General features: G+C 39.9%; 1 protein-coding gene across 1 annotated transcript in view; it reads left to right on the top strand.

The window, feature by feature from the left end:
- Positions 1–22,547, top strand: part of pdgfc (platelet derived growth factor c) — a 39,631-nt gene that overhangs the window by 13,400 nt on the left and 3,684 nt on the right. Inside the window, exons 2-3 of the mRNA XM_067518020.1 lie at positions 12,679–12,871; positions 17,714–17,894. Coding sequence (XP_067374121.1) covers positions 12,679–12,871; positions 17,714–17,894 — 374 coding nt within the window. The remainder of the gene's footprint in view (positions 1–12,678; positions 12,872–17,713; positions 17,895–22,547) is intronic.

Genomic DNA, 22,547 nt, shown 5'->3' with positions numbered 1-22,547 from the left:
CTTCATTTAAAAAAAATATAACTACACTTTTGCTGGTAGTATTTCCGATATGTTGAGCAGAGTAGGTTTGTCAATTTGCTCTTACAAAGAGTCTCAGCTTACAATACACACAGCACAGTTGAAATGTGTTACTTTGTTACCCGACTTTTGTTTTATTGTGAGAATATTTAATCAATATATGCTACATATACTGAAGACTGCCATGACAAATATAATTGTAAGTTCAATAATGAATTTGTCATGTACTTACACAACACAAATGAGTCGTGTTCATTTGTGCCTATAATTTGCACATCACATTGCAGTGATGAGATGATAATTGTTCTCATTATTTCACCAGAAATTACATTAAGAATTATATAATGTTTGTTGCAGCAGAAGTAATCTGCACTAATGGTGGCAACCAAGGAAGCATAATAATTGAGAGTGATTAGTCAACAGGTAATATACCTTAATGAACTAGTGTAAATGAGAAAAGTAAACCCATTTCTATGACATCTTATTTGAGTCTTTCTTCCTGTAAAATATGTTTATGTGGGTCGTTACCATGGGTACCAGTAGCCAAAATCAACCCCAAGACAAAACGTAGAAAACGTAAGTATTTGGACCCACAAACACTTGTAAAGAGGAGAGTTTGGTCAACAAACGCAGGACTTTGTATTGTAAAAGCAATTGCTGTAATTGTAACCAGCCATGTGACACACAGTATGTCATGTGATATGTCTTGACGATAAGGAAGCAGCGATTCCAAAGGCGTGATGATTCCGTGATGGGCTAGTGTTGAACACCAGCTGTAACTGTAACTAAAGATCCTTGACAGTTGTAATGAAAAAAAATTGTATAATTATCCTGACTTCCACAGAGAATTTGTAGAACATCATTTATTATGATTCGTGTCCACGTTCCTATACTGTAGTTCATCACATGCTTAAAACTGGTGAGGGTTTCTATCATTCCATCAATTGTGGGAAGGAATTGATAAGTTTTGTTTTAACAAGTAATCACCCAGACACACGACGATTTTCTACAAAAAAGTGGTGAAAAAGTCTTTTTTTTTGTTTTGCCACCATTTATCTCCACTGGTAATTACATGGCTATTGTTCCTAAAACGTAGCTTTATGCATATTCAGTTTCCAAAGATAAAATAAGGCTTTTAAGTGGCTGGGTGTGTACTTCCATTTCTTGTTTCTGTTTCCATAATAAGGACTGCATCGAACCACAGGGTTACGTTTGGTGGCAAATGGATACAGATGATTGAGAGGTTTTTTTTTATGAGCAGTCAGAGAGGATTGCTGGGAGGCATTTTCTCAAATGATGGACACTGAAATACTTAATGACCTGTGTAGACTATTAAAAATGCAAGCTGGGTGCTAAGTGCTCTGCCTCTTCACTTATTTGGCATTTATCAAACTATTCTCCAAACAAGCACATAAAAATGAGACCCCCTGAGTTCAGTAGCATGACAGCAGTCCTGCAAGATATTTGTCATGGTGGTTTGTGGATAGAGGCAAAAGTGATTGAAGGTCAGACAAGAGATGCTGACAGTTTAGGCACATTAAGGGACATCACATTACACCCTGTGCAATAAGGAACTGATGCTTTAATAAGTTGCAAGACAGCAGCTCATTAACTAAAAAAAACACTGTAGATAAATTGTAATCACACTCTTCTTTATTTTACAGCAGCTGGGTTTTATTTGGGTTCCTGTAGGTATTTATATGTAGGCGGCTCGTTCCCTAACAAGAATCGTTGTTGTTTACCTGAATGATTTGGACGTAATCACCTTACATAGACAACACATAATTGCATCAGATGTCCGGCTGAGGTGATGTACAGACATTATACTCTCAGACTTGGTGCCGTTTAGTTTTACGTCATTCATTAAGGCTGACTTTGTGCCAATTTTAGTCAATTTTACTTTGGAATGGGGCTACAATGAGCAGTTTACATTTGTCCTTTTCATACTATTGACGTGATTGAATTTTTTTTTGCTAACTCATTATGTCCCTCTGCTATAATCCCTGATGTTGCCCTGAGGTTTTTTCAATTAAAGCTGTGGTAAAATTATATATATATAATGCAAAGCAACCAAATGTAAGACTTAAAGCCATTACTAAGTTAAGTATGACTAAGGCAGCACAAAGGATAGAGTGAGGTGAGAATTTTTAGTTGACTTTCACTTGTCATTAATGTGCTTTCCAGAACTGAAGTCCGTTTCCTTAAGCAGTGCTGCCATAGTGACTGAAATACAAATCCTTTGGTACCCCTTGGATGAATGAATCCACATAGAGCTGCTCAGTGAGCAACATTGCAATTATACAGTAACTGTATCCCCGTCTTTTGGGAATTAACCTGGAGACACTAAGTCACTGCCCTCACTTTCAGACATTTCTCTTCAGAAACACTAATTTTCCCATTTTCTAATCCTCAAATTGTTGCTCCTCGGCTCTGAGCAACCAGGTACAAACTTGCTTGGTTTAGCAAAGCCAGCCCTTTGGCAAGTTGTTATTCTGGGATGTGTCCACAGATATCGTTCCCTGGAGTTTCAAAGACATGCTTTTAGTTTTGGCATTAATGGTGAAAAGCCATCCACTGGGTGCATGAGTGGCGTCGGCGGAATTGTTTGGGAGGCAAGCTTTTGACTGGGGGGTGGTCAGCAGATTGAGTCCTGTGAGAATTTCAGTGCATTGAATTAATCAAATTCTTCACTGCTTTCTGTTGTAGGTAACATCAGACCTGTATCTGTGTGAGCGAGAACAGGATGATGCAGGAAAAGAGGAGTTGTGCTCAGTAAACACTCCCTTGGTAAACAGAGGTTGAAAGGAATATATTTTCATTACCCGAGGTTCTCCACAGCAGCTGAGTCCAGCTGGTTACAAAGACTTTGTGTGGTTGCAATAATTATAGATCTAGGGAAACCCGTGCAAAGAAATCAGTCTGTATGTGGAACCAGGGCTCTTAGACCACAGAGTTTTATTCTTAAACTAACAGAATTAAAATGGTGTTTTACTTGTTGCTTTGTTTGATGCTTTAGATCCAATCATATTGCCATGGCTGCAAATCACATTAGAACTTGAAATGAATGAATGAATGAATTAATTAATTAATTTGTGTGTTAGAAAACAACAGTTAATTTACAGTGGTTTCAATTCTGAAAATGTAAAAGAACCAGCTGATTTAGTACAGTAACCTGGTAAAAACTGACACCAGGAGGAAGATGTACGAGTCAGTGTGTGTGCATTTGGCCGTTATCCAAGTTGCAGGCCACGCTTTACTGAGATTCCATCGCAGATTGTGGTCCCAGATTAATTTAGAAACCAATAATTGAAAACATTATTGACCTCTTCCAAGCTGCTCATTGCAGATTTGATTGTTTCTGTATTGAAGCCAGGGAGCTACAAAGTGGATTATGATCAGCTATCAATCCTCTCAGCTATGTTCATTGCAAAACCTGGATCTTTGATCTGTCTTAATCGCAGTGTCTGGATCTGGTACAGCAAATCTGTCTTCCAATCTGCCTTGCAACAGATCAAACTGTAATTTTTCTCCAAACATCCAGCTGCCCAGCTCACAGATGTGACTACAAAGCAGCCTGGAGCTGCCGTCCACAGCTGCGGAGAGACATTTTAAAAAGATGTGGTTCATCTGTCAACGCCTGGTTTCCTGCCAGGAGGGCAGGTTAAGCCCGTCTCCCAGTGTTTGCGAGAGACATTTCACAGACTTTTTTACTTTCTTTTTATGTGCTAAACTATCAGTCCACCCACTTAACAATAATTAACAATGATATTGAGTTTGACAGCTGACAAGGAAATTGAGGTAGATGGGGCATCCTGCGTTAATGAAGGCAAAGGGCTTGATTGGCATTTGAAGAAGGAAACAGACATACAGGCATCTACATGTCTTCACGTTATTGTGTGGACCCTGAGTCAAACAAAAAGTTAAATATGAATTTACATACATTACAAGTTTTTGTTGAAAGCCGGGGCTTTTGTTAACAAACATAGGCAGCATCGACTAACACTAGTGATCTAGTGAATGATAATCATTTTAATTGTTATCTTAAATTAGAACAATTTACAGTACAACGATTGCTTGCAGTTGTTGCCGCACTTAATTTCATAAAGGAAAAAGAGAGAAACCGAGCTTTGATGTATTTATTCTTCCCTTTAGGACTGATTTTGGCGCTTCCATCATAACTAAATCCAGGCTCAAGGGCTCAGACGCAGAATTCTGGAGGGTCAACACAAATAGACGGCCATAGTGAAAAGACTGACACTCAATCTTCCCTTTTTTCATGGTGCCAAACACAAGTGCGGGCACTAATTAGAGGCCCTGAGAAATTATTCAAGGGTGGGGAACCATCGTAACCCGAGAAGAATCTGTTGTGTGGTGACAAGTTTCAGTCGGTGTGCTGGACGTGGCCACAGCCTGAGGGGCTGGAAGGCTTTGGTGTGTGTGCTTTTCACAGAGCTTCACATGTGCTGGCACACTACCTTTGCTATCATTAACAGCCTGCAGCTGTGGTTTTAGAAAACCTTATCACAATTTGTAATCATTTCTTAGATAACACTTTTAAGGATATGTTTCATAGCAGTTATAAAAGTTAAGCCCTTCCGGGGCTTCAGGGCTTCTTGTGTTAGTCAACACAGGCTATTTTCATGGGAGAATTAACTGGATCTCTGTGTGTATTTTAGTTTTTAGTTTAGTTTAAGGCTCATCATACTGTTCTTTTTCATCCATATATGTATATAGAAATAAAGATTTTCTAAAGGACCTTTTTAACGATGAGTTCGAAGAGCTTTATCTCACACTCACACTGTATACTGTTACCCATTTGTTTGTTTTCCAAAATGTGTCTTGTTCCTGTTTTATATACTTATCTTTCATATCCTCCACGGGAGAACCTGTAGTTATTACATGACATGCCCAAACTAGTAGTATCTAAAAGTATCAGATGCAGATGTTCTGCTTTGCTACTGCAGCACGTGTAGACAGATGTCCCTCAGTCAGGTCAGAGAGTGACCACTTTTCTGTCATGTGAGCTTAGCGCTTTATGCAGCCAGCAGCAGGAAAATGGAACATTTAATTAAAGAGATCAATACAGTATCACATTTTAGTGCCTGGGCACGGTATACCAAAGGGGTTCTTGTGACCTTTGACCTCTTTACTTAAATGGCTTTCACGGGTTATAATCGTCCACCTATTGGTGGCAGGAGCTGCTGTTGAAGAGGTTAAAAAGTGAAACAGACATGAGCAGGTTCTGTACTCTGGTGAACAAGTGACAATAACAAACTGATCTGATGTTTCCCGTTTTTGGTCTTCTGTTGGGATGAAAACAGAGGGATGAAACAGCTTGTCGAGGGCTCTTGTTGCGGCTGTGGATAAAAGCGCACTAAGTGTTGCCGAGCCCACTAGAGGATTGGGGGCCCAACTGCTTTTGCACATTCTGCATGTCTAATAGATCTGCTGCTGCAGGTTTTAAGACCTATTTGACATAAACACCACAATTGAGTTTAAAGCATGGATGTTTACAAGTGACTAATGATGATGGAGTGATGGAGCTTCTCTTTAAGCCAACCAATTATACGTTAACAGCTTTACTACCAGTTATTTCTGTAGTAGTTGGGATTGTTAATTGTTGTAATGATCAATAGTGTGTGTGATCAAATGTGTAGGGAGTTTCTGCCATGAGATGGCCTCTTGTCTCTGATCCAGTCATGTGCAGAGATGAGCAAGGATGTGCAGCTTTAATCATGCTGTCAATTAAACTGGGTTATGGAAATCTTTAAACGCACAGAGAAATATGAATAATTAATTTCAAAAAACAACAAAAAGTGCACAGACATTTCATATGAATGTGAAAATTGATAGCTTACATTGTTTCACAGTAAATCTTTCCACTGAATAAATGATCCCATAACTTAACAAGGTGCAGCTATGTTGATAAGAATAAAACAGTCATTAGTGTGATAAGAAGTGTGCGTTTTAAAAGAAAAATGTACGTCCAAAACCTCTGTTATCCATCTGCATTCACTTCGACCATTACCTCAATGCATATACTAATGCTGGGATGAATAAATGAGTACAGAAGGGTCCCACATAACGTAAGTACATTTTAAACGTATGAAAGATTCCCGTGCCATTTTCAGCCTCCTTTTTGCCTGATGGACTGTAAACCAAAAGGCAATAAATATCCTAAGCAGGGTCAGGAATTTACTGCACCAACCACTGCACCGTATTAATAAGCAACAGATGTCGGAGCGATTGCATCGAGTATGAGCGGCATGCATTGAAAGAAGGGAAGTCTTTGTTGGGTACAGTTTCATCACCTGGCCAAAGCGGCTTTTATGCCTTGGCTCAGGGGCTTTCATTTGTTTTGATCAGAAATGTAACCAGGCTGAAATTAAAAACATTTTGGTTTTACTGTCACGGTGACTCAGCCATCAATTATCCGGCAGGAAATACCTGTCGTAAATGGTTATCTTTGATGCATGAGGCTGCTGGGAGAACCCTGGAATAGAATAATCTTTAGCCTCTAATGTGTGAAAATAATAATTTGGCCAAGTTACTGAGAAAATACATCCCCTGTGGCAGTGTAATCCACACCAATTTAAGTTCGGTTGAGAATTGATTCTTTTTTTCTTTTTTCTTTTTTTTTTAGTTTAGTCCAAAACAGATAAAAGGAAAAATAATATCGCACCGCCTTAAATAGGCATGTTGTCTGACCTCATATCTGAAGTGCAACCAGATATTGCTTTCCCAGGGATGAATAGTGGTGTGACTTACTGTAAATGTTCCTGATTTTAGAGAAGAGATACCCCCAGATAAACTCCAAACTTAAGGGCACATGCAGTGTGAAATATGTATGTATGTATGTATGTAGATAGATAGATGGAGAGATGGATAGATAGATAGATATAGAGGTAGATGGAGATATAGATATAGATGATAATGATATATGTAGATGTCATATCAAAGATATATATTGCTGAATGTTTTTTTATTGAACACCAATATTTATTAATGCAATAATCTAATAATGTAATGTACTATGTACATGTACTGTATGCACATAGGGACGTAGGGACGTACATTTGCTAATTTCCTTGTTGTATATCCTTATTATGATTACTAGTAGTAGTACTAGTACTAATTGAAGTAATATTGACATTATAGCTGTCCAAGGCTTGTGTGCACTAATGGAACAGTGTGCACATGTCCATGTCTCTCTGCTCGCTCGTTCAGGTTTTGTTTTGGCAGGGTAAAGGTTAATGTTTAACAGCATGGATGGTTCACCCACTAATGTGTGAACAAAGCACAATGGCTGCACTGTATAGGGTCCTATTTATTCAGAGTCACTTCCTCCCTTAATAGGCGGCTCTACTTTCCTCACAGAGGAAAAAAGTAGGTCAAGGAAAAGTCATGTTTGAGGTAATTCACTCTAGGGGTCTGCTTCTCTGATCATTAGATGACATGGCTAACCCTGAGAGTGAGGTCATTTTCAAGTCAGAGTTACACCCAGAATCCGGCCCTACCGGTAGCATGTCTGTGCAGTACACAGAGGATAAATCAGAGAAAGAAAATATCAATGGGATAGGTAAAAAGAGAAAAGCATGAAAAGAGTATTGTTTATAAAATCTTTAAAGAGAACCTGTAAGGAAAAAGGAGGAGGCAGATTTTTGGATTCTGCCTTGTTCAAACACTGGTTTTCAGCTGATGTACTCTGAAGGAGCTCACACTTTAGGAGTTTCTGCTTTGATGCAAGTGAACAAAAGATCGGCAGCAAAGAATCATTCAGATGGTTAATTCTTAGGCTTCAAATGCAAAGATATGAACCAAAGAGGAAACACATTGTTCCCCCACCTTCGCAGCAATTACTTGTTGAGTGTGTAAGGATTAAGCTGGATATTTGAAGACTTTCTGGATTAAGTGTGATTTCATTCATGCAGATCTCTGGAATACCTTCTCATCACGACCTAATGCTCTCATGTCAAGGCCTTTTTGTCTTCTTTCCCCTCTTTCTCTGTAACACCAAGCTCAGATTTTCCTTTTAGTTTCTCTGCTTAATTACTGTCATATCAAAGATGTCTTTCTGTCAACATTTAAAAGATTTCCTGAAGGAATTATGTGAATTTAGAGGCCTAAAAGCAGATATCTGCAAACTCCATTTCCAGCAAAGTAGCGATGCTATGTACAATGTAAATAAAAAAAGACAATGCTGTGATTTACAAATGTAGATTTTAAGAGCTATATTTGACAATTGTCGCAACAAAACAAGACTGGACTATGGATTCATGCTGTTTCAATACTGCACGCTCATAATGTGCTTTGGCTCTGTGTTGCTTTAATAAGCAAAGTCTTCCCTCAAGGCCCATGATGCCAGTGCCAATGCCATCACAGATGTTGTCTTTGATGAAAAGTCAAATTTCCCCTCTCGTCACCAATATGGAGGATCTGGCACGTATGATTTCGCGCCCAATGTTAAACTGTCGAACATTATTCTCAATGGGTTGAACACAGAGTGATGAACCTCACTCCATCCTCAACTTCTGAGAAAAACTTGACTGTTTATATCCATTCATGATACCAACCTGTTGCCAAATAACCTCAGTAGTTGTGAGATTATCCTGCAGGTGTGTTTTTACAAGCATTACACAACTTTTGATGTCTTCTGTAGCCCCTGTCCAAGCCTTTTCGAATTGCTGGCATTACATTTAAAATGAGAAATTTTTAATTTTTTTTTAAAGCATATCGCATATGTGAGTTCCAACAATTGTTGTCTTTAAACTATTGACAATGCAAAAATGACTCAAAGGATTTGTAAATCATTTTATAAATTAAAGAGAATGCAGTGTCGCAACTTTACTGGACATGGGCTTTGCGTTGTACGTAATGCATTGCTTACACATACTATCACACTTGCAATGAGCATATATGTTACAGTTACAGTACAGCCCACAGTAATGGAGATGTAATTAAAAACATGTCGTCGTGATGGAGGGTCAAGCTTTTAATAGCATAAAAGCCATTGGCTCCTGCTCCTGATTCAGGAAATATATATAAAAAGCTAATGTGTGTGTAGCAACTGGCATCATGAATTAATAGAGCAATAAATCTTTTTTTTTTCCCATGATTTTTTTTGCAATTACATCAAAGAAATAATAACTGCAAAAACGACATGCTAGGTAGAGTTATTTACGTAGTATCATTCTGCTATTAACCCCACGACAAAATGTGCCATCCTGAACCACAAAATATAGCTTTAGGCCTAATTTTTCTTTTAATCCAATGTTGGATAAAATAATAGGATGTTCTGTTTGCAAGCATTGCATGTATGCCAAGAGAAAGTTTCTTTTACTTTGTAAGACAGTTTGTACTTGAGGCCAAACTTCTCACACAGTTATGAAAGAGCCTGATCAGTGAGAAGTCATGCCTGGGCTGTGTTCTTCTTTGCATCTGGCACATCATTCTGCCTGCTCGCACCTGGCTTGCCACCAAACTCAAGTGAAAACATCAAAGCGTGTAGTGTGTAATCTAAGGTGAGGGTTTTGTCAAAAAGTGTCATTGTTGTTTTATTAGCTTTCTCTAATTGATAGATGGAATTAGTTGTTATGCCAGGAGGGAAAGTCCAGATGTCATCAATCTAAATTTTGATTAAAAAATTCTGGATTCCATTGACTTAATGAATTGGAGTTGGACACCTTCCTAAAAACATCAAAAGCTTTATTGTGAAAAGTGAAAAGGAAACCAAGAACCAAATCCCCCACTGCAATACCAGCTTTCAATAGGCAGCATACTTCCGGATACTCCAGTTTCCTCCCACAGTCCAAAGACATGCATGTTAGTTAATTGGTGACACTAAATTTCCCATAGGTTTGAATGTGAGTGTAAAGGCTTGTCTGTCTGTGCATGTCTCTCTGTGTTGTGCCTTAAACAGACTGGAGACCTGTACCAAGTGTACCAGACCTCTTGCGCAGTGACACCTGGGACAGATCCCCTCTCCCTGTGACCCGCAAAAAGATAAGCAGTTACAGAGAATGGATGGATGAAGGGAAAGTCTATTATAGATGATGAATATTTCCACTAATTTAGTCAACAAAATTCCTGGAAACTGCAGGACTGTCATCGTGTGTTTAGGTTCAAGCAAAAACTTTTTTTTTACGATTTTTGAAAAAGCAACAAAAACGGATCTTTCTCTTACCCTGACCAGCCGCTGTGAGTGGTAAACAAAACCATAAAATACTTTAATGTTGTACTGCAAGAATGCTTATTTCAGCGGAGCGTAAAACAGAAAGTATTACTCCAAGATCAGACGTCTTAGTGTTCGAAAATACGCGTCTGGTAACATTTTACTATTATTTTCAATAAGAACGTATCTGCAACTCACCATTTACATTAAATGTCAACACAACTCATTATGTTCATAGGAACTGTAATCCAGTTGTAATTACATTTGCAGTTTAGTTGTAGAAAAACTTAATTTTTCGAAGACAGGGTTGGCAAATTAATGTAAACAGAAGCATGTGTCAGAACAGTGGCCTGTTTTTAATGACGGCTGTTATTAGTCTGTGGAGCTGTTAGAACTGTAGTTCCCCCATTAACCCAGCGTAACGGTGTGTGTTCACTGATGCGTTTTTATTCATTTTCAGACAGAGCTGACCCACGTTCTATATTCACAGACCTTATAGTTAGTAGTCCAACGCACTGCTAGTTTTAGTCTGTTTATGGATAATAAGAAATAAGCAATAAGAAACATTTAAGAAGGCACCAGCCTTCTTTCCTCGTATATTTATAGTGACCGTTCCTTTAGACAGATTTGTTGTCCTTGGATCCATGATGAAGAAAGTCAGAGTTGCTGTGGAATTGGTATTTGACATCATACAGGGTGAGGACATGGCACAAACTTAACCTGCTTGTGTTTTTGTTTCTATTGCAAGCAAGTAACCTCAGAATAAATTATGCCACTGGGCACGATTCATATCCTTAAATCAAATTTATGGCAAAATAAAGGGTAATCAACTTCAAAATGGGTTTCATATATACATTTGTCTATATAAGCCGCACTGGGGAAACAGTTACTCATCCATTTAATGCATTAACAACCTTGCAGTGGCACACTCCTGCTCCTGAGCACATTAAACCCTTGCTGGGTCCTCTGATGGCTAGACATATTGGATTGGTTTATGAATACTGCATGCTCATCAGTGGTACAAAACTAAATAGAGCTTAAACAAACAGAGGACTGGCTTGATGTGGGATAAATGCATCAGTGTAATCTCTAAGAAAGTCATCAAAATTTCAACACAGCATGTTGATACAAATAACAGTTTATTTAGCCAGTGTTGACATTAGCATATTGTTGTGCTGTCAATTTTGGTTATTTTTTAAATACACTCTGTGGGTGTATTTATAAGTGCTGGATGTGGAATTATATTTAAAACGTCAGTGTGGGTTTTGTCGCCCGTTAGTCTGTGCACTGCATTTTCAGATCCACTGTATATTTATGTAATAGCTTGGTTTACACATTGGAGGCAGCGATGGTAAGCTCTGGCAAAAGTGCATTAAATGAACTCCTAAACACGCCGTGTGCGTAGAAATAGAAAAGATGACATATTGACATTTGACAATATGAGCAGTTAGCTTACGTAATAAAGTTCCTTTATCACCAACAGATGTTAGAAGTCAGTTAGTCCTGCAGTTACGGTGAATTTGGTTGTTTACTCACTTTCATAAAACTGTTTAAAACTCGGTGACACTTGGTGATTAGCCTGTTAGTTAATGAGACAAAGTTGCTGAAATGCACATTTTCTGCCAACAGAGCCCTGCCCTGCGCTGGAGCACAGCTAACTTTGTATTTAATATGTTATGTATACCAGATTAATTTAAAGCAATCTTCCGGTGTTGTCATTCCAAGGATTGTGAGTCTCAGGTGGAGGCATCCTGGCAATTTTTCTCTTGAAAGGAGCAGGGCCTGCTGGAGCCTGGAGGAACTGAGTGACAATCTTTGTCATTGTGATGAAATCCCTGCAGCAGCTGCTCCCAGTGGGCTTTAATGGCTTGATCAGAGGACCTTGGAGAAGCCCATCAGGCAGCATCCTGTTAGAAAGTGCTATAGTTTGCATTGACCTTATGTTTTAGTTTCATGGAGCCACGATAACAACACTCAGTTAAACACAAGATGTTATAGATAATGGAATACTGTATTCGTTTTTTGGATTTTAAATTTTTTTGTAATAGACTTTTTAAGTTCTGTTACTTTTGAAAGACTGGGATATTTTTGGCTTTCGTGTCTCCCATGATCTCAGCTCCTTCTGTGAACTGACTTTTGGGCAGCCTGATTTGTTGCTGTAAAACAACTTTAACTTTTCACCCATTTCAGACTTTCCCTTACTCATGCCATCATGTATCTGCCCATCAGCCTCTTGTGTTTATTGGGGCACTGAGTGAGACTGAGCTGCAGATCAGGTTTCTTTTCACGCACCATGATCAGACATAATCTTGTGCGATTTCCATCATGCAATTCATAAAAATGTAATATGAATGTATTTAACACTTATAGTTTCTTGGAAAGGTTCAAATAAGGGTGTATGTTATTGCATGCTTTGTGTGTGTGCAGAAAATTATGAAGGTGGCCAATTCTTTAATAATGTTATGTTTCTTTCTTTTGTTTTGTTTTAGGAGTTCAAGAGTCCCATCAGGAGAAGATCATATCAGTGTCTGGAGAGGGAATGATCCAGAGTCCAGACTTCCCAAACACTTATCCTAGAAATACTGAGTTAGTCTGGAGATTAGTGGCCCCCAGCGAGATGCGGCTCCAGCTCATTTTTGATGAGAGGTTTGGTCTGGAGGACCCTGAAGATGGCATATGCAAGTAAGAACACAGATACTACATGGACATTAGTATGTCAATATTAATACACACAGATGAAAATACCTTTTCTGCCTACAAAAGTAAGAAATTGTGAGAAGATTTGTTCCTTGCTGACATCCTGACTGATAGCAGGGAATTAAAATAAACTAATCACTTCTGACTATTGATGTATGAAAATATTTGGCAACGTGTTGTTGTCCTTTCTTTGTTCCTGTCCTCCAGCTGGGCTGACTTTCAGGGCTAATAAAATATGTGCCAAAGGGCTAGCATCCACCAGAGGGATTGGTACACATGGATCTTTTCTTTTTTATTATTTTGATCAAGGGGCCTCTCACTGATTATACTAATGCTCCAAACTCCAAAAAAGTTGATTTTCAAAAGATAAGAAAAAGACATCTTTAATCATCTGAGAATGTTGTCTTTACACTTGATGAAAAAGATAAGGTCCTACAGCATTTAGAAGCAGAACTTGTGCAGCGTTTCATTAGGAATTCCCTGCGCTTGCTTAGCCAGCTCTCATCAGATGATGTGTCTTCCTCAGTTGGAATTCCAGACATGTGTGGGTCTGAGCTGAGGACATATCCTGCCTGTGTTGTAGTCTTTATCTTTAAAGATTTAGAATCAACGTGTGGTCATGAGTGTGTGTGAAATTGCCTTTGGTCCACTGTGGCAGCTTGTGAATACTGAAAACCCGGCAGCAGAGTGATTTGTTTTGCCTGAGAAGGCTTTGTGACGTGGTTCAGACCTGCACATTTTACTTGATGTAGCTGATATTTTTAACTGCTCACCTGACTTTTTTCAGAGACGGGCACCTCATCCTCTGAATACATAAACATACACACTTACAGTATATATTGTCCGTGCTGTCATTCACCGAGGAGCCTTCTTCCAATCACTGTCTGGGTTTGCATCCGTTGCCCGTTCAATTTAAATGGTGATCCTGAGCCCCAGCCATCGATTTACTCTGTGCATTATGCTCAATCCCCTGCTGTCAATATATCACAACTGACTGGTTAGTGTGGAGAACCCCAATCAGTTGAAGGTGGAGAACAGCTGGGGGAGTGTGACTGTAGTCATTCCTAGAGAGCCCCCTAATGGACCACAAGGTAAATAACAGAAGCATTTCTCTACAGAGCTGATAAGTGTAGTTGTTGAACCTATAAAGATAAAGTATTTTATCTGAACATATTAGGGAGTTTAAAGAACCTGTGGCTATGAATCACTTAGCTTCTGTTCCAGTATCAGTTTCTTGAAAACCAAGTTCATTGATAAATGAATTGTTCAAGATTGTGCCTCTAAGTGTGGCCTGTAAGCGATGGGTTTTAGCTGATTGTTTGGATTGTACTCTCTTGTGTTAGCTGTTGTCGAGAAACTCTATGTAAGTGCAAGTAACTTGAGCCCCCCAGCACATGTGGGCCGGGTCGCCGTTGACAAATGAGGTTAGTGTTGCTGTCAAAACCCTGTGAGGGAAAGTTCCACAGTGGGGCACAGTGCAGACTGACAACTTTTGTATCGTCCTGCCTTTACAAGACTGCACTAGTCAGCGACCTAAGGGAGAAGGGTGAGAGACATTCACAACATCCTTTTCCAGGGTCATGCAAGTCATCGCCACGTCTACCACTCCAGCTCTCGCATTTTTCATTCTCTTCGTCCGCCACCCCCACCCCCACCCAGGCCCAACAGGTTTTGATCGGGTCCCAAGATACACACTTTTGGCAGGGCTGGCAGTCAGATGAATGCAGCCTGCAATCACAAGCAGAAACAGACACACATTCACAAGTCTGCCCGTTTTCCTTTATTTCTCACACTCTCTCCTTCTTTTGTCTTTCAAACCCACACAAACCCTGTCAACCCCACATGTAGTAACCGTACTCACACATATGCCCCTGGCCTAGTCTGCATATCAGCTCTACCCTTCATGTGAACATCCACACATAGTGTTTGCTGCCTTTACCCTTGTGTCACTGCACGTTGCGATGCAAATAAAACTGCAATCTCCTGTCCAGTAATTTACAGCATCGGCTGGAGATAAAACAAATAACGGTGAGAGATGTGTTCGGCTCTGGTAGAAAGCCCGGAGCAAGAACCCTTCACTAAGATGTGAGGGAGGCTGTGGAGTTGAGATGCTCATCTACTATTCTGTTTGTCTGTGGCACGATGAAAAGCATTCTTACCAAATCCACTGAAGGGGAGGCTTATTGGAGAGGGATTGGTCTTGCTGCCGGTTGGCATGGCAGCGGAGTCGTGCTTGACAGCTCACAGGCAGGACTGTTCTCAGAGAGGCATTTACGTATGCTCTCTGCCTCAGTCTGAAAGGAGAAAACTGAAAAGCAGTGTTTGTGTTGCTAATCTGCATCATCTCCTTGTTGGATATTGTTTCTATTATTAATGTAGAACTATGCGAGAGAAAGAATTGAGTATGAAACACAGTTTTCCTTGAACTGTGCGGATTATTTCTGTCAGAATCATATAGAACATCAGATTCCTTCACTGTGTGCAGTGACTGTACATACAGATTTGTATGTGTGTCAGTGCATTTGTTAATCTGAGAAACTGCTGTTCGACATGGTTATTCTGAGCACATGGCCGTGTGTAATAATCAGGGAGTCCTGCATTATTGATGAGCCATCTGTCAAAGCTCTGGAGCTGTCTGAGGGCTGATTTTTAGAGAGGAAACCTCTTTTCATCGACCTCCATCAAGAAAACAGAAAGAAGCTAAATTGATATTTTATCACTTTCCAAAAAAATTTAATGCCAGTTTAATTTATAAAAATATATATTTTAAAGCTCATGCAGCTGTCAGACATCTGTACATTTTAAATTTGAATGTAAAGTTTTGTAGAACAGCTCCAGTTTTATTTTCCCATTAAATTTGTTTAAGTAGATTACAACCTTCCTGTAGAGCTTTTCAAATCAAAGTCAGCAGAGGCAGTAAATATATCACCCCCCCTCTTCAGTTTATTTAACATCACAGAAAACCCATTTTTAGTTGTGCTCATGTCCCTCCGTGTTGTTTTATTGAAACCAGCTTGAACAGAATCTGTGAAGTCTGTGCAAAATGTAAACAATGTCCTTCAAATGCAAATATCCGAATTGGCAGCGCTGAATGAGAGGTTAGCGTGCCTGTTGACGCAAATGGCAAAGTGATTAATCCCAGACTGTGAAGAGTCAGTTGAAACAAGGCACTATTGAGTTCAGTACAGCCACTGGTTACACACACGGGTATAAATAATAAAGTCTGAACTCCTGAACTGCGTGTTTTAAGTGCTGAGGATGGATGCTGTTAGCTTTGGCACAGCAAAGGAGACTGGAGCATGGCCATATGCTTCTGCACTTCATAATGTTTACTGGTATTGTGATGTGGCAGCGTGACCAGTGGAGAGCGAGGGGGACTGTCATGAAGTTTGTCCCCTACAACAACTTCAATGGCTCCTTAGCTCGTACTTTTCTCAAATTGTTTTTTTTTGCCTAGTCCCTTTTCCAAGCGTGTGATGGTCCATTGTAGCTGTGTGAATTCATGTAAACAATTTTCACATGACGCCACTGACAGACAGATGCGTTTCCAATAAAAGCCACTTCAAACCAGGTCCGAAAAAAAGCTTGAAACCTAAAAAGCCAGTTGAAGGACGGATAAGGCAAAAAATGTGCTGTGTCAAAACACAGTAAATAAAATATCTCTGCATAATTTGCAATATTACTGCATAATTTACTGCATAATTTAAACTCTTGTAAGAAAATAAACATTCTGATTTTTCATGCATGAACTTATGTTTTATGTCCAAATATAAATACAAGATTTCTTTTGGTAGGAAACAGGAGAAGGTCACACAGAAAACCAAGACTTACGCTGTGGGTGATATTTGTTAGTGTTTCCCCTTATGAGGTGGTCACAGCCATGCGGACAGCGAGGGGCTAAATGGACGGCAGCTGCAGTGTACACAAAGTCTAAACCCAAACTTACATAGTTTACTGTGTTTTCCATCTGACCTGAATGTATACATTCTGATGATCCTTTACAGGAACAAACCATCCACGCAGTTGCACTCTTCTCTCCATGCCGCTTGTACTAAACCAGAGATGAATCATCACATCATGTTTTTTCAAACCTACAGAAAGAATTGCCCTGACACTCTGTAGCAGTCCAATTACGTGGGCTATTTCTGTTATTATCAATGAGGATCTGCTGACAGTGAAAGTGGAAAAAGATTTTTGAAGACTCAGACATTCAATGAATAATATTACATGAAGAACTAAAAGCCTAATTGCTCGCAAAACACCAATGTGACTCCAGCTGTCCTACAATCGACATACAGTAATGTATATTAAAAAACATATTTCATTGACAGTATGCATAGCATTGGTGTAAACCTGCCAGAACCCAGTAAGAGAATGAGAGCAGCCACTGATGCTGCACTGTCAGCCAACTTGAGATTAGTTCCCAGTACACTGGAAATCTTTACTTTTTATTATTTAATTCAGGCAGTAAATAACAGTGATTAATCTCATCTCTCACCTCTGAGAAACTGTAACCGGCTATTAAATATATTTATTCTCTCATTTTTATGATTAGGTGAAACCTTTATTTCCCCAGGGACCTTTACTGCTGTTCAAGGTCTCACCTTCAAAGGGGTAAAGCAGAGTTGTACAAAGGCGCTGACAGACAGAAAAAAAAAAAAGGATAAACAAGTAATATGCAAATGGAAGCTCTAATAGAAAATGTAGAAGCGAGTTGGGTTCCAACATGTAAGGAGACAGTATCCTAACAATGCAGCACTGTCTATGAGTGATGTCTTAGAGAGGCGCTAATAATCACGTCCTGCTCAATCTGTGCCTCATTCTCAGGTACGACTTTGTGGAGATTGAGGATCTGACTGAGAAGTCCATCTTGGGTCGCTGGTGTGGGTCACAGTCGATGCCCACTAGTCACACTTCCACAGGCAGTCAGATCAGGATCCGCTTCATCTCTGATGAGTACTTTCCCTCCGAGCCAGGATTTTGCATCCGCTACTCCCTTCTGCCTGTGGTAAGTACAGTATCTGTGGTCAGCAGCTGAAAAATGGCCACTGTGAGCAGCTGAGCACTTAGTTGTTGCAGCATTAATATGTCTTCATCTCCAACCTCAGGGAATTCATACAGCAGTGAGCAGTGCCTCTCCATGTACTGTAAGCACAATTAAAATAATTTGCTTGTTGCATAACATGTCCCTTTAATTTGCAATCAACCATGTCTGCCTTGGTGTTCCCGAGGTTTTAAGCACCACTGGAGAGGAATTATGTTTAAGCACTTTGGAACATCTGGCACCTGTGCTATCGTTTATTTTAGCTATGAAGATGCACACAAACCGAGACATCTCATTCAAACAAAGAAGAGCTAAATTACAGTGGCAAGTAAGGTCCCAGATTTGCAGACAAACCCACAACAATACCTGTGTTTTCCTGAGGAATTAAAATGGGCGTTTCCTGTAATGGACCCTGGAACAGTTCAGTCCCTCGTCTGCCTCCTCCTTGAGTTACAGATTTCCAACCCTGTCCCTGAGTCTATCAATACCGGCTTCAAATGCTTTCAAACACTGTAATTGTCTCATTTTCTGGGACTTTTCTGGAAACAAAACACATATCATTGTCTGTGTGAGACCTTAATTCAGAACTAAACTGCTTCACTACTTTGGCATGGAGAAGTCCAGCTATGCATTGAAGAGAGGTTTACACATTCCCTCTGCTATGTTTGTCTGGCTAACAGCAGGAGCTACATACTGTACATACGGCATGAATGTGTCCACAGAGAGTTTGATAGAGAGCGTGATAGGACAGAGGAAGTGAGGACCAACTTCTAGTTAAAGCAAAACCATGCAGGAAGTTTACTGCTGCCATGATGAAATTGAGGTCTGTTTTTACACCAACCTCTCATTTAGCGAGAGAGGGAAAAATGCCTTTTTCACGCACAAAAGACCATGCTGCTTACTCAAAACTCTCTTGTGCAAGGAAGTGGTTTGCTGCTCCATGTGAAAGAGAAGACATTGTTTTCCAGACCTCTCCCAAGATGCTATTTCAGAATTGTCATCTCAACATAGTTAGCTGAACCTGTCATTTTAGTTACCAGAAATAAGAGCGCGTGGTTGCGCTTCATAAGAACAAAGGGATGGAAAAATGAGGTAATCGCAGCTTGAAAACAAGGTTATTTCTTCGGGGCACAGGGGGTTCATAAATATTTGTAGTGATAAGAGGTGCCTTACAAAATTTCACGCTATTTTGTTGTGTTGTATTCCCCCAAGTGCTCTTTGCAAAGCATGCATAACCCGGGTGCACACTGTAATCTGGCCATTCTACGACGCCGTCTGTATACATTATCTAAAGTGTCTGCTTCTGTACTGAGATTCATAATTGCACATATTTCATTTTATTGGTTGGAGGACAGAACTCTCCGCTGTGTCTCTGAATAGTACAGCCCCAGGCTGTTGGCTCAGCTATTTTTTAATAAAAGATTGATGTGAACTGCGACTAACAGGAGACTCCTGGTAGGTGAGGCAGCCAAAGAACATAAGACATGCAAGTTTGTGTCTATGTTTAATACCTCGAGTTTAAACTGCCAGTGGTTTTGAATTGTCCTTCCGGTTAGAGACTTATCATGTCGTTAACTGTACGATTTGACATTTGTGCTTAATTTAGCTTTTCTTTTGATATTACATTGCATACAGCAGTCCGGTTATTGCACTGCAGTCCTTTTTCTTGATGCATTTTTAATTTCCTTCTTCCTTGCTCTAAGATACTTCAGTGGAAAGTCAGGACTTCGGTCTACAGTCACCACATGCAGTCTACAGTCATACACACTTTCCTTAGGTTCTTGATCATGTAAAAAAGAAAAAAAATTGTAATCATGTTTAAAAATACATTTTAAATTTCATGTTGTGCTGTTGTGAACTCTTAGATTAAAAAAAAAACCCAAGTCTGTACGTGCACAAAGTCAGCCCCAGTCCTTGCAACACTGCAACCACACTATATTTACGCAGGGGACAGTTGAGTTCGAGACAATTTCTTTACCCGTAAAACACATGCACTTGCCAGTGAGTGAGCTTCTGTTATAAGAAAACAACTAGTTTGCTTTAGTGATGATTGAGCCTTTATTTTCGTACTGTCAGACACCTTGACGCAATAAAAATACCTGCACCAGGACCTGGGTTGACCTTGGGGCTCAGTGGGGCTCAGTGGGCCACAGTGCATCGGCCATCTCCACATCTCCTTCCTGTTTTTGTGTCTGGGCAAATTAGGAGAAAATGGGGGTCCCTGGACACAGAGAGTGAAAAGGCGCCCCTTCCCCTTTCCTTTGGGCGGGTTGAGTCTGTTTGTGGTTGTGTTACATTTGTGGATGGTTTGTGTCTACTTTTGGAAAATTTGTTTGCGGTTGCTTCATGATAATTATGTGTCTTTTTAACTGAGCTCTCATAAACAACTAATAAGAACAATAACTTCAGAGGCACTGGCCTCGATGGCATGACCTCTCATGGCAATAAATAAAGGCATCATGAGTTAGTTATGGTGATTAGGAACAGCTTTTAAATAATTCGTACTGAAACTCAGAGCATTAGTCACTACTGTGATTCTGCACTGTATCATTGAACTTAGTTTTGTATGTGTTATGACCTCTTTCAGTAGCAAACTATGATTTACACAAAGTGTTCTGTGTCAAACTGGACAAACAGACGTTGCTCTAAAATTCCTCCTGTTATAGTTGATGGTTCGTTTAAATCCCCTGATCCCGAATTTCGTAAATGGGAGTTCTCATCTGCTACTTATACCCTTATTCACACCATCTTGATGTGTCTCTAAAGGATTGCTTGGCCTCCACTTACGAAGCAAAGTTTGCAGAGCGCCACTAATTGGGGGGGGGAGTGTTGCACCGTCGACATTCGCAAGCTGTTAATGGCTTCCAGTCCGCACTGTTTGCCACTGCCAAAGCTCGACTACCGAGAATCACAGTTTTCATCTGGTGCTTGGAAATACAGCTTTTGCTCAGAGAAGAAGTTGCTCAGTTCACTTGTGCTTGCAACTCTGTGGTTCTAGAAGATGACTCCTTCTTCACAGCTGTTCCATTTACATTTGTGTCTGTTTATCTCAGTAGGGGCCAAATAAGCCAAAGATATGCTTAAGTGGTTAAAAAGCCACTAAGGTGGACTTGTTAAAATGAGTCAAGTCTGTCGAACCCAGCTGTGCATCAGCTGTATTTTTGTAGTCTGTGGTGCCGCCATGTCAAACCACTGGCATTTTACAATATTTAAAGTCTGAACCAAAGGGACTTCTAAGTACCACGGAACGTCTCCTGTTTTATTAAAGAGGAAGGTTTTAAGCCTAGACTTAAAAGTATTTAGATGAGCTGAAAAAAGAAAATTTAGCCATTTGAAATATCTTTGCTGCTTCTCAACGCTGGACTACTTTCAGTGTGTCTCCACTTGTGAGTAGTTGCAGCTTGACATCCGTATTCCTGTGCATAAACTTGAACGTGTTGTGGTTTTGCATTGCCATGAATGCCAGCATTTTTAGAATAAGTAGTAAATAGGAATTTAACCACATATCCTTTGCTGTGTGAGTGATGTGGAAATACCCCCCCAACCCTGATGTCTCACTGACTTCCATTCGAATTCTTCACTATAGCTCATCAAAAGGAAGATACCAATGCCTTGATTCATTTTTATTTTATATTCAAACATTTCTGCTAAGCCCAGCGGCACATGTTTTTAATGCTCCACAAGCTGCAGTTTTTGTAAGTGTCACAGTGCTGCCTTCTACCTGTCAGTCACAAAAGATTAGAGAGACCAGCGAGCTGACATGTTGGACAAATGCAGCATCACAGGACTGAAAGGTTTAACAGATTAGCCTCTTCTCTCGTGGGAAGACCAACACCCCAGGTATCAATCTTCTTTGTGACTGCGCTCCGGAGCCTGGAGAGTTGGGAACTTGAAAAAAAAATAATAATAATACAGACGCCTACAAGCCCTTGAGGGACAAATGTTGTCATGCAAAGTGTGCAGAGGAGGTGACACAGATGTGATCACATCCGACAACTTAAAACATGATGCCATTAATTCACGTTTGCCCCTCAACAGCAGTGTATGCAACAGGTACCTCGCTGGTATTTAGATGGATGACGTCACTGCTGGGTTTTTTTTTTGTTGTTGTTGTTTTTGTTTTTAAACACAGAATCCTGTCCTTTAATTTTACAAAAACAAAGGGTGAGGACAACTGTAAAAAACATATTCCTGTCAGATGGGAATTTATAAAACGGATGTAGTGACGAAGCATGTGCGGGTTTGCTTTTAAAATAATTCAGTTGACAAATGTACCAGTGTTTGGTCAGCATTACATGTTGGCATTTGTGTAGCGGGGATATGTTCATATGGTTTTGCCTGATGTTACTTCTGATGTGAAATGGGCTGTGTTTGGTAAACACGCACTTGTTCCTATAAAAAAGTAACCCCGAGGTTCATCTGGTCAAGCAACATATTCCAGTTTCCAGCCATTCCCTAGCCATGTTTTTTAGTGGTACCACAATGATGAAGGTCATCAGTATGGTTGTGGCTTGTTTACTCCTATGAGTCGTCAGAGTAGGGACAAATGACGTCTGTATATGGCTGTTAGGTTGGAGGACTTGTTGGACCTTTGGGGAATGTTGATGAGGTGGGGAG

This window comes from Channa argus, chromosome 10 (assembly GCF_033026475.1).
Source record: "Channa argus isolate prfri chromosome 10, Channa argus male v1.0, whole genome shotgun sequence".
In the NCBI taxonomy this organism is placed as follows: Eukaryota; Metazoa; Chordata; class Actinopteri; order Anabantiformes; family Channidae; genus Channa; species Channa argus.
This window is presented reverse-complemented; position numbering and strand designations above follow the sequence as displayed.